At 42.0% G+C, this 13,086-nt stretch overlaps 1 protein-coding gene across 1 annotated transcript in view; it reads right to left on the bottom strand.

Moving 5' to 3' along the window:
* Positions 1–1,737: 1,737 nt before the first annotated feature.
* ICOS (inducible T cell costimulator) overlaps positions 1,738–13,086 on the bottom strand; it is a 70,729-nt gene continuing 59,380 nt past the window's right edge. Inside the window, exons 3-5 of the mRNA XM_069615552.1 lie at positions 11,561–11,679; positions 10,366–10,460; positions 1,738–7,607 (exon numbers count right to left, since the gene is read on the bottom strand). Coding sequence (XP_069471653.1) covers positions 7,520–7,607; positions 10,366–10,460; positions 11,561–11,679 — 302 coding nt within the window. The 3' untranslated portion in view covers positions 1,738–7,519. The remainder of the gene's footprint in view (positions 7,608–10,365; positions 10,461–11,560; positions 11,680–13,086) is intronic.

Below are 13,086 nucleotides of genomic sequence, written 5' to 3'. Positions count from 1 at the left end.
AAAGGGTTTACGATTGGTGTCTCTCTTACCCTTGCAATGGTTTCCATCCAATCGCTTAATTCCAGTTTACACTTTACCATAAACCTAAATTATTGATGATCTTCATAAAATCATGACAAACTGCTACAAACAAGTAGCTACATTTCCATATGAGATTTGGAATATGGTTCTGACATGTACTATTGAATATTGAATTGTATCTGATGTATGATAATCAAACAAGACTGCCTCCTTGTATCAGTGTTCGATTTCCTCATTGTTGTGTTTAGTTTTTGTAATCAGCTCTCATATAGATAAAGATTATACATACCAAACACACAGCATATCAAATAGTTGTAAAGAAACATTTAATCACAAGATTACTGGCATTCTCAATAACCAATGTTATATTTTCTTATTTCCTGAAATGCGTGTAACCTACAAAATACAATAATCTAAGTATTTTGCAGATTTAAGCAGATTTGAGTTCACTTTCTCCTTCTGTACAGCACCTGCAGCTTGGACATAAATTGCTGAAAGGCAAACGCATAGGTCTCCTCCTTGCCACACTGGGATGCCACACTGGGATCAATGATCAAGGGGGAACAATTGCCGGTAAGGCAGTAGCGGTTTATTGCAACATTAAACAATTCAAGTCACTAGTTTGTGACTTGCAAATTGCACCGAATACCAACCGACTGTGAACCTATTCGCTACGGAAGCGACTATCAATGGCTTCACCACGTAACTGATGTTGGATGGTGGAGGTGATGAAGTGCAGTGTGGGGATTGAGTATGTGCTGGGGCTAGAATATGGCCACGGATTGCCTTTCCCAAAATGTTTGCAGTTAGACTGCAAGAAAGATGCAAGCCCAAAGGAGATCATATTAGGTCAAGAGACCTTTTTACTAAAGTCGATTTAGAAAGGAAACGATTTAGAAAGACCACTCCGTGCGCACAGGGGCTGTCAGCCAGACCAGGACCCAGAAACACAATAGATGGGGGTGCAGTGTGTATTTGCGTGTGTTTTTGTGTGTGTGTTGTATGTGTGTGTAACTTTGGGTTGGGCAGTCTTGGGAGGGGAGGGAGGTGGGAGGCTGGGGGAGTGTGTTTTGGGGGGTGAAACCCTACAATTTTGAATAAATCATGATTTAGTGGGGGCGGTAGGGGTCGGGGTCATGGGGTTAGGGTTGGGGGGCGAGGGAATGTACTTTTGTTGCTTTTTGTAGGCCGTCTAAAATCTGTCAAACAAAATTGGTCTTTTTGTTAGGTGACTTACACAAAGCAAAATTATGACGTAAAAACAAAGGAGAGACCAGAGATGAACGGGCAGTTGCATCTCTCAATCCTACAGCAACCAGGAAGGAGTGGATGGAGTGCAGTTGTGCACGGGACGATAGCTCAGTGGCAACATGCTCACCTTGGTAGCAAAACAACACGGAGCAACGCAGGTTCAATCCCCGGGTCCGCGCTTGGAAACCTCTGGGTATTAAGTGCATTATAAATAACCTATCATATCAAATTCGGAAGGCAACCGCAATGGTTCCGGACTCAAGGAAAACTGGACAAAGGTCAAGGATACAATCCCTGAATAGAAAGAAGGTTTTAGTGGATATGCAGCGTTTGCATGAGGCTTTTACTGCTATTTCACTAGCAGAACTCAGAAGAGAGTGATAGAGGCGTTGTTCCCAATCAGGACATGATCTGCTACAAGTTTGGTAAACCACTGGGAAAGTAGACATCAGCACACAGACACTGTTTGACAGACTAGGTTTTTATGTTGAATTACAAGTAGCTCTGCAGAGCAGGTGCACACCTGTGAAGAACCCTAACAATATTAGGAAGACTTTAAGAATTGTATGTTGGAATAGTTGTGCAGTGTTACATGGACTGGGAGCTACTTTACATGTATTTATTCCTGGTGGAATGGGAGCATAACACTTTAATTGTGCAAAGCAGTGTGATTGTGCATATGGGCTGAGCCTTGGGGAAACAGAGCATGCAGTTGTCTGTCCTGGAAGTCGAGATCTGTGGTGTGCCCATTCATAATATTTATGCAACCACACATTTCACACCAATTGTGCCAATAAAGTGATTTACGTTAACTGGATTTTCATAGGGAGCAGAGAATGGGGGAATAATTAAGTTTCTTTGAAAGTCATTGGAAGTTGGGTTTCCTTTGAAGTGCTGCTTAAAAACAGTATTTTATTGTTTACACAAATAAAAATGTTCCTTGCAAACATCAACTCGCCTTAAGACTCAATTGTTATACACACATTGTAGAGATGAGCAAGATCAATGCTGAATGGCCATGGATCAGGAACAAGCCTTTGCCAAATCCCATTGGGCCTATATAGACCTACAACGTATGACAATGGACAGATCTGGTGGCCTGTACTTGTGTACCTGTGTTACATGGACAGAGAGCATGGATGTAATTAGCTTGGTAAATGGAACAACCCTAGAGAAATATAACAGTGGCATACTGAACTGTGGTGACCATGTAAATAGATGGGAAACTTGGTTTATACACGATACCATGGACCACCAAATGTTGCCTGTCCATGCATACCCCTGTTACATAGGCTTAGGCCATGGATGACATGACTGTGATTCGTGGACAGACCATGGGAACATTGTCATGGTCCAAAATTAGAGAACAGGGATGATCATGTATATACATGGACAACTCTGTTTATCCATGATACCATGGAGCAGCAAAACGGGGGAACATAGGCCCGAGAACTGGATTTTTTAACTGAACTAATTCTATGTTTACATGGAAGCGCTGTCTGTTTTATAACATCTCCCTTAGAACTTGCCCTCATCCGAATCTAATGTGTGTGCCTTTGATTGTCTGTCAACGAATCTTGCATTATTAAACCCATTAATACAAATCTACATTTCTTCCATCCACTTCTCTTTCAATAAACAACCACGTGGTATACCTCACAGCAATAGGCTCTGCTGCTCTGTTTCTAAGTATGTTCTCATGTGATACTTATGAACGATGCAGAGATGGGGGTCAGTACACCCGTTTTAAACCTTTTTGACCTCTCAGCCAATTTGAACACTGTCAACCACTTCTCTCGCATCTCCAGGCCCTTGGTTTTCAGAAATCTGCTCTCACCCAGCTGACCCCCCACCTGAAAGGTCCATCCTATAATATTTTCTGGAACCCGCAAACCTCTGACCTCTCCCCCCGTCAGTGTCCCTCTTCACCCTTTATACCTCTGTCATAGGAAGACTTATCACGTTCTTTGGCTTTCACTATTACGTCTTTGCTGATGATACTCAAATCGTATTTTCCTTTCTCTCCTATATCCCAGCCATCTTGGAACGAATTACCAACTGTCTAACTGCAAAGTATCAGGAGATGGCACTGCTTCATGCTGAACTAAAAAAAAAATGGAAGCCATTTTTCTCAGGGTTCTAATACCATCCCTCCCCTCTCCTATCTCCTTACCGCCTGGCCTTTAATAGCAAACTCTGACCACCAATTATCCACTACCACTGCCTGCATTGCTCGTAATAACTTCCTCTGTTAATCTGCCCATTTCTTACTAGCCACTCTATGAAAACTCTAATCCCCACCTTTCTGCTCGGCCAACTTGAATACTGTTCAATCCTGTTCCTTGGCTTTGCTCTCTACTCCTTCCTCACTATAAACAAAGTCCTTAACTATGCTACCTACACTCTCTACAACCTACCCAGGCACCCCCCCTGTACCTACCGACAACATGCGGGTTGGCTCTTTTCGCACAAGCACTCCCTTTTGAAGTTCCTTCTTGTAGTCTGCATAGCTATCCTTTTGCTCTTGATCCTCAAAACATGCCTGATTGTATTTCTGTCTGCTCCCTAAATTGTCCCCCGCAATCCAACTCTGCACTCAATCTCTCAAACTCTACACTCAATCTCACTGTCCGATTCTCACTCTGTTCCTGCTCTCACTTCCGCTCTTTCTTCCTACTCCCCCTCTCCAATGGAACCTGCTGCACATCACAATCAAAGCCATTTGAACTGTGCATCTCTTCAAAGCTCAGCTTAAACTTCACTTACTTGCTAAGAAAGGAGCTTCCCCTGCCCTCTTCTCCATGCTACCTGACCCCACTACTGCCTCCATGTGAGTGACCCATTTCTTATATATATATATAGTTTATTGTTCGTTTTGTTTTGTCCCTGTGCATCGCCCACTTTTATTTTTCATACACCTTTCATCTAAATGCCTCTGCCATCTGTAAATGAACTATTGTTAGAAATTTCTGATCGAAATTGACATTGTTGTTCTTCAAATGAATACAATACACAAATTCAAAAAGAAATAGGTTATGTTAGTGGGAGCAGAAAGAGCAGAGGTTGTATAATATCGGTGTGATGCAAGACATGCATTATTCATTGCTTGCGTGCAGATGGGTGAGTGCTGTGTGTGCGGTGAGGGAGTGGGGTCTTTTAATAAATTATTCATATGTGAAAAGGTGCATCAAGAGAAATGATGATGGTGGGGGTGTTCTCTTGCAAGAGGATTGGGAATGTCCCAGAAGACTTTCAGCCATGAATACCCCCTTCCTACCATGGCATGCCATGCATGACCCCGTTGTTCTTTCTGAGCGGGTGTGGCTGAAGTCAATGATGAATAAGAAACAGATACGCAGTGACTGGGGTTACTGGAGCAAGGCTGTGGGCTCGCGTCCAACGGATCTGATCAGCCAAGACTGGTATGATAAAAGAACATTTGTGTGGCGATGGAAGTCACAATAGTAGCAGTTGATGGACACGAAGGAGGCCTATCCTGGAAGTAATCGCCACCCCCTAAGGGACACACTGTATCAGAATTACACCATTGAGGCATCATGTCCGTCTGTGGACAGTGATGACGTACCCAGAAACCTCTTGATTGTTCCATTGTTTGCTGAGAAGCAGGATAGGCATGCTGGCAGGCTTAGAGGGAGGCTTTATTGAACCATCGGAGGTCAGGTGACCATGAGGCTATACATTTACCAGTCCTGGAAGGCAGGTTAGGTGGGCTAGCTGTGTTCGTGGGGGCTGCAATGCTCAGGTCCTTGCAAGCCAATGAATACATCATTTCTGTTTCCCATCCAAACCTATCACAGTAATCTAATTTCCTCTACAGCAGTCTGAATTTGTGTTTTGCCTGGTGTTCAGTTTCAGCAAGCAGGAGCCTGTCACCTGCAGAGAGGTTAGTATGGGTTATGGTGAGGTGGAGAAGGTGGGTGGTAAGGGTTGAGAGTTTAACCCAGTTGTGGATTTTTGGGATGCATGTTCGGTGGAGACAGAGAGAGATTCTAGAAATTGAATAGAATTACACATGTTGCATAATACAGCACAGGTTGTGCACTTTACGTCAATCACTTGTTGTAGATAAGTGCTTGTATCTATAGTGTGCATGTGACCACTGCAACTAAGTGTGGAATATTGTGTCACTGTGCAGTATGAGATAGCTCTTCCATTGACTCATGGCATCATGGCATATGGGAAGGTTAGCATTATCAGATATATTGCGATTAGGTGTTTGACACGCATCCAGCAGAACTTGGCACAACTTAGTACACAATGCAGCAGCAGTGTTCATTGTGGTTGGGCTACTACTTAGAATGTCTGTGAAATTAACCAATTTGTGCAATCTTAGCAGCTGTTACAAGGCAAGCATGGTGTTACTACTTCCAGCCACAGATAGTCATTTTAAAGACCAGTGGAGTGCTGATCATTGCTCTGGTGTTACAACAATTTATATATGTGTGTCATAAATGAGTTTTCAGTGTGACTTCCTGTATGATGACCCCACCAGACGTGTTTGCATTCAGGCTTGCAGGCTGGAAGCTCAGGGGCTGCAATCAAAAGGCCAACTAGCTTGAGTCCCGACAGTCCTGACATTAGCACAGCCCCGGATCTTTTCCAGACCTAACAACACCCCTGGCTGGCAGTTCAGCCCAAGCAAGCAAGCCTGCAAGAGAGTCTACAAGATGGCCGCCGTGCCAAATATCAGTAATGAATGACCAGATGAAACCCAAATGCCACAAGTAAATCCCGGGAAGTGGGATGTTTCAGACAATTGGGCACTGGGAAAAAGGAATGAATTGGATGTCCTTGACTGAACTATCAGTTAGGAAAGGAAACACATTGAGTAGATAAAGATTACCTGGTACAGAAACTGTGGGATGTAAATTCCCCCCAAAATGGAAGCAATGCATTTCTGGGAGGATTATGTGGAAAGTGTATTGATGAGGATGGAAAATAACATTCTAGAATGCTATGAGCAGGGCCATGGTTGGAGCTCTATGATAGCAGCACAGTACCAGCACTTCAATAGTTTGAAGTGTTGGAAGCTCCCACAGAGTTAGATAGTCCCGGGAGGATAGCTCAGTGGCAATACGTTCGCCTGAAAAGCAAGATGACAGGAAGCAACACAGGTTTGATCCCAGGGTCCGCTCTTAAAAACCACTGGGTATTTAAGCGCATTATAAAAACGCAACTAAGAAAAAAATACAAACAACATTATGCAACTGAAAAAAAAACAATTCTTGTAACAGCGCCTCGAAGCCCACGGGCTGCGTGAGCACTTTAAAAATGCAAATAAATGAATAAATGACCCTGAAGAATTTGGGGTGCTCAATAAAGGACCCATTGCAGAAACTAGTAGGTTTGGTTTGATTACATTTTTGTTAAAAAATACTCATATGATAAATCTTCACTTAATGTAGATGTTGCAGGTCAACATCAATTGAGTGAAATGTGTGGTCTTTGTTTGATGTCATATATTATGATAATTGTGCATCATTCAATGTCTATTGCAAACATTGTGAAAACATTGTGTTATTTCGACTGTAATTACGAGACCAGAACTTACTGGCCGAGTAATAGCTTTTGCCTTGCTTGGGACATTATTTCCGGCCACAACCCATTCCTGCTACTCTGTCCTGGCGGCCATTATCGCTATCGAATACTATTGAGCAGGTTCTGTACACTCTGGACCTTTAGTAGTAAAACAGTGTGCGTGTGTTTGAATGCGTGTGCTCTCACACACAACACAAAGCAGCCAAGGAGCTGGGGACTTCCGGAAATAAGTGTTGAGCCAAAAGTGTCAGACTGTACCCTATTAGCTGAGCTAATATTCCTTGCAGATACACGATCTGCACTATATTGCAAGACCTTTTTCATTAGCACGTTTTGCTCCTTAAAGTTGACTTTCATGTCTGAAATATTCACACTTTCTGTATAATTCAATAGACTTTTAATTGAGTTTAATGAAAACATATGAGGCTAATTTAAAACTGACGTATCAACTGTGTAGGTTGTATGTAATTTTGCACAGTTTATATATATATATACATACATTACGTTGGAAAGCAATTCTTCGTTGAAAATGCTAGCATTTTTCATATTTTACGGCACTGCAACGTCATCCAACATTGAGCAAAATGTCCTAAGAAGGTCCAGGAAGGCTATAATCACAGCAAACTGACATGATTGAGCCGGAAAAGTTCCTCTTCAAAGCACTGTCTCCTGCGCAATTGAAGCAAGACTAGAAGTTGTTGTTGTACTTATGTGTCCCCGGTACACCTTTGCTGTTAGCCCCAACTGCTTCCGGTAAACAATTCGGAACATTTGTTCTGGAAAAGAAGATCATATACCATTACAGAAAATCGCATCAACAATGTCTAGCCTTTTTCTTGTTTTGAAATGTATGCGTGCATATCAGTACTTCTATTTTGCAAACAGGTGAGAACCATGTTTTGTGAATTGGAAAAGCTCAAATCTGTCATTTACACGACTTTGTGACTCAGATGGGGTCTGTCGCCTGATGTGTCCTGCACTTTCATAACTTGGCCAATGTATAGGTAAAAGCAATCTTGGCCATATCAGACAGTCTACAAGATGGCCGCCGTTCCGTAAATCAGTATTGAATGAGTGACTTAGGCAAATGTGTTTTGTAAAGTAATCAAGGGTGTCATATTTATAGTGAGGCATGAAATCTCAGCACTTTTCCTTTCAAGAATTGAACAGTTTGACGAAAATGCGAAAGTTTTAACTCTCTACCCCTGTCAGTGCTAGCAGAGGTGTATTTGATCACCAGGAACAAGAGGAAAATGTGGACCTTGCATTGGTGTTTGAAAAGATATTGTTAAATCGCTTGACATTAAATAATGCTATACTCCAAGCATGTCTATGCTGCAGAGTAGGACAAGTATCCCTGTCGTTTGATTAGTAACTGTGGGGAATCTGGAAGCAATTCCATCACTATGACTAGAGTGTTACTTAAAAGTCTTACCCGCTTTGTCACCCTTTGAAATTGCGTTTTACACTAGTTAACTACCCATCACTGTTGACTTATGCTCCATTGTTAGTACATACACTGATACAATCAACCAGACGGTGAATGTAATTTCTCAATCAGGCGGAGGCGAGGGAGGAGATGAGGTGTATTCAATAATGTGTTGACCTTTCCTCGTGGAGACCTTGCTTGCATGATCATCTTCAGACCGACAAATTGGTGATTTTGGGCAAGTCACTTTAACGCTCTATTGCCCACACTGCACTTATGCGCATCATACATATTTAACAGGTAACTGTACATTGATGGCATATCAGTGGCAAAGTTTGATGTTGACACCCCCCCTCCCATCACATCTTATGCTCGGGAAACTGGTCTCATCTCACCCACCTCCGCCACTTACCATACTCTATTTTCTGCAAAACCTTAAGATCCAGAGGCACCTGCTACGGCGTCTGCTCTCTGAAAAGCCACCTGTTCCTCTTAGCGCTAGGTGCAAACCGTGTCAAATGCCTAATGTATCCAGCCGTGTAATGCATGTGTGTTGGCCAAGATCCAGTATGTTTGATTAATAAGGAACTCGTGTTGAAGTGTTCCCGGACTATTCACGAAGGATAGTTTCACTGAAAGTCATGTTAGCATCTATCTGTCCGTATTGCAAAGATGAGTTAACATCCTCAGCCACATCTCTGCATTGGTGGTAAAGAAGGGCTTCAATGGCAGCGCATTGAAGCCTCTAAGAACCATGGTTTTTGAGTTTTAGAGACCGCCTGCGTTGGCTAGAGGATTGCATTTAGGAATGAATGTCTGTGCTAGGGCGCAAGCTAGAAGGAGCTAGGCATAGTGCCACAGGACGAACTACTGTAAAATGATTGGAACAAAATGACCTACTGAGAAATGACCAAATTTGTTTTGATACAATTTTTTAAATAATGGGTGGGGACACCCCTACACCTCCCCCCACTTCACCCTATCCTAACCTATCCCTTACCCCAGACCCCACCTATTTTTAATAAAAATGAACACAAATCCCTAACAAATTCGACCAAAATAATACGGTAATTTCTCATTAGGTATTTTTGTATTCGATTATTTCTTCAGATACCCCACAGGACAACTAAGATTCTAAATAGGAGGGATACAATTGCAACATCCATCTCTAGGGCTGTACCAATAAGGATAACTTTCTGGATCCAGAAAAAACTCAGTAAGTCTGAATCCTGCACAGGGGTGAAGGGTGTGGGCTACACTGAAACAACTCCGATGTGGGGCGCCTTGACATTAAAAAAGTGGTCTGAATCCTTGTGGAGAGTCACCCGTGAAATTACCCACTATGTTGTCAGGGAAAGGCCCAGCAAGGACAAGTTATCCCCTAAATAGTCCTTTCCTTCTCCAGTAATAAGGCTCATTAAGTCTCCTACCACATCTTTGCTTTCTAGGCATTTATTTTATTTTTTGCATTTTTATAGTGCTCACACAGCCCTGGGGCATCGAGGCACAGTTACAGGAATATGTCTCTTAGCTGTGTATTTATAATGCGCTTAATACCCAGAGGTTTCTAAGCGCAGACACGGGGATCGAACCTGTGTTGCTTTGTGTCCTCTCGTTTCCAAGGTGAAACGTTGCTGCTGAGCTATCCTCCATGCAATTCATGGGGATAGGATAACTCATAGAGAATTTGCATGCTCTCGCTGACAGTTTTTGCTGCTTTTGCAGGCAGGTAGACACAAGTTAGAGCAACTCTAGTGTCAGCAAAGCCAATCACATGACTTACGCTAAACTTTAAGCAAGAAATGTGAATGGATATACCCGATGTGCTGCCTGCCTTAGAGAGACCGGTGAATGTCTGGGAATCACTGGGCTTCCATAAATGGCTACTCATCTCTTCCTATGTAACTGTAATATGTTGGCTATCTGTGTATTGGGCAGGGAAAAGGGCAGTAGAATTCAATACGTTTAGTGTTTCATATCTCTTGAAGACTTTAATTTCAGTTAACATGCTAGCAAATGTGTTAACTTTACAAAACTTCAGCAAACGGGTTCCTCTGAGAAAATGGAGGATGCAGAATGTTCTTAGCAGGTTATTTAAAACAAACCTTGTCATACTGGACTTGTTCCTAGCAGCAGTGACTGCTGCCATGGGCATGTATTCACTGTTGGGCTCGTGTGCGGCGGGTGCACATTTTCCAGGCTGTAAAGAAAGACAAATGCAGTGAGATTTCATAGTGTTTCTTCCCTTTCCACTAACAGACTCTGTCTTCTCCTCTAGTCCTGCAAATCACCATGTCTTCCGATCTGTCTTCTCCCGCTTCCCCTCAGCCCTAAAATCTTTCCAGTACATTAATGACCACACCCACAAGAGGGATTTGGGGATTATAGAATGCAGTTACTTTCAGGTTTCCATCAGTGTGACAAGAAATTAGCGAATAGCTGGAAAATGGTTAGGATTCTACACCCATGGAACAGGAGTGGAAAACCTCACATCAAAGACATTACCAAAGGGAAAGATGCAATCGTTCAATCCATTAATCTGTTTAACGTAGATGTGCCAGGCACTCAACAATACTAACCTTAACCAAATGATTTTCATACATTTACTATAGTAGATGTATTCTCCAGATAAGAAGATGAATCAGACATTGGAATCCATTTCAATAACAATGGATTGGATTAGCTCAGTCAAGCCACTGATAAAAAATGTAAATTGACTAATATATCAAATTTAAAATATGATGCATGAATTGGGTTTGTCGTACTTCCCCATCGCAAAGTCTTTGATTTGAGTAAAGATATTGCGTTGTACAGAGAGAGGCAAAAACAATGAAGGAAATTAAGTTATGGTTCCATTGTATAGGTCATTGGTGTTGCCTCACAGCATTGTGAACAATTCTGAATAAGGAATCCACACCAGAAATGCACCAGGTTGTGTGTGGTGATTATCATTTAGCTAATATGAAGTGTTACTTGTCTAGGTCACTCTGTATTAGACCAGAGGGTGGACTTTTGCACCTAGAAACACTTGTGTGCAGGCGTGTTATAAATACCACATCATATCATATCATATAGCCCACAAACCGTTTCCCTTTGTGTTTTTTAATGTACTTTCTTGTATTTGCACTATTTTTAACCTCTAGCACCCAACTCAAAATAAGCCTATACGCAGTATGTATTGTTTTGTGGCAGTGGTTGTGGCTGGGGAAACCTACCTGCTCAAAACATCTCTGTATGTGCAGAGATCCATAAAACCCATGAGAAATCGTTCATCTCCTTGGACAATTTAACAAGACTCACCCTTTTGTAAAGACAAAAAGCAACGACGAGGAGGGGGCAAAGTAGTAAAGCCACGCCCAATCCAATGGCCGACCATGGGAGCAGATACATTTTACATTCACAATTCTGCAACTCTGTGTCTGAGAGACAAAACAAAGAGGCGTAAATATTAAAGTTGACACAATGGTGTTATTCACATAATAATCAATGATTGCCTTTATGAATTCAAAAATTCAGTTTAGCATTACTTCGGGGCATAGGCATAAAAGCAAAGCAAACTAATGGAAAAAATCCACAAACAATAAAAAAGATTAATAGATCGCTACCTTCTAAACATAAAATAATTAATCTGTTTGCATTCTGACGATCAATTAGATGAATTATTCCTCAAAAGCTAAAAGGGATTACACTAAACATGAAGCAATGCATTTCTAAAACGTCCATGCATAAAAACTAGTCAGATATACTATATAGTGTCCTATACATTCATAATACCTTTAAAATCAATGTCAGCTCATAAAATTACATTCAGTACAGAAATACTAACAGATGTAAATATATGTAATTTAACTGTCAAATTGTATGGCCATTGTTGTTTTGGAAAATCAGCAATGTTTAGTGAGACAGCTGCTAGGTTGGTACGCTTGAGAAATCCTTCAGAGGAAAATTAGCTGGAGACTGACACTGGATGAGTCCAGGATAATTAGCAGTCATGAAGGAAGCTTCTGCATATGGATGCCTTTTATGCTGCTGAGATGGTAAGTCTCTGCTAAAGAGACCCACATGGCCCTCTCAGCTCTCAAAGCCTCAAAGCACTGCTGACTGCCTGTGCTAGCAGAAAACCACAAGCAGGAGACTCTGGACGCTTCACAAATGAGTCACTCAGCCCTCTTTTTGCCCGCCTGATGAAGCCTTTGAAATGCTCCCAATAAAATCATGCTGCTAGGTCGTATGCCATTAGACTCAACATTCCCAGAAAAGAAATCAGAAGCATGCAACAAATCTGGAGGGAAAACTACTGCAAGAACGACAGACAGACCCGCCTACTACCGACAACCGTGGTTATACAGAGCCGAGACTGTACAGACCAAGAAAGCCCACTATGTAACACGTATAGAATGTTTACAACATCTCCAGAACTAAATGTTCAAACACATCAAAGAGTTCAAGAACTCATTAGCCTGCAAAATAACACTGATGCCCCAGTGTCCACTCGCATCACCTACAAAAGAACACAGATTCGTGACCATCTGGACAAAAGAAAGCTCCTTCAACACTTTGCTACAGAATAGAACCAAAGCCAAACAGCACTCCACAGGACCATGGAAGATTTTCACCCTTCAATATGCAGGAATTCATGACCATCCCTAAATCCCTAAACCCTTGAGGATCACTAGATGACCCATATCTCACTGTTGGCCAATAACAGAACAACAATGGATGTGCTACCTCTTCCAATCACTTCTGAACTCATTCACAGATGAACTGTCCCACAAGCCTTCAAATCTGCACACGCTAAGCTTCTGTTAAAAAAGCACTCTGAGAAT

This window comes from Ambystoma mexicanum, chromosome 9 (assembly GCF_040938575.1).
Source record: "Ambystoma mexicanum isolate Mex_15411 chromosome 9, UKY_AmexF1_1, whole genome shotgun sequence".
Lineage (NCBI taxonomy): Eukaryota > Metazoa > Chordata > Amphibia > Caudata > Ambystomatidae > Ambystoma > Ambystoma mexicanum.
Note: the sequence above shows the minus strand (reverse complement) of the source record. Positions and strands in the feature narration are given on the sequence as shown.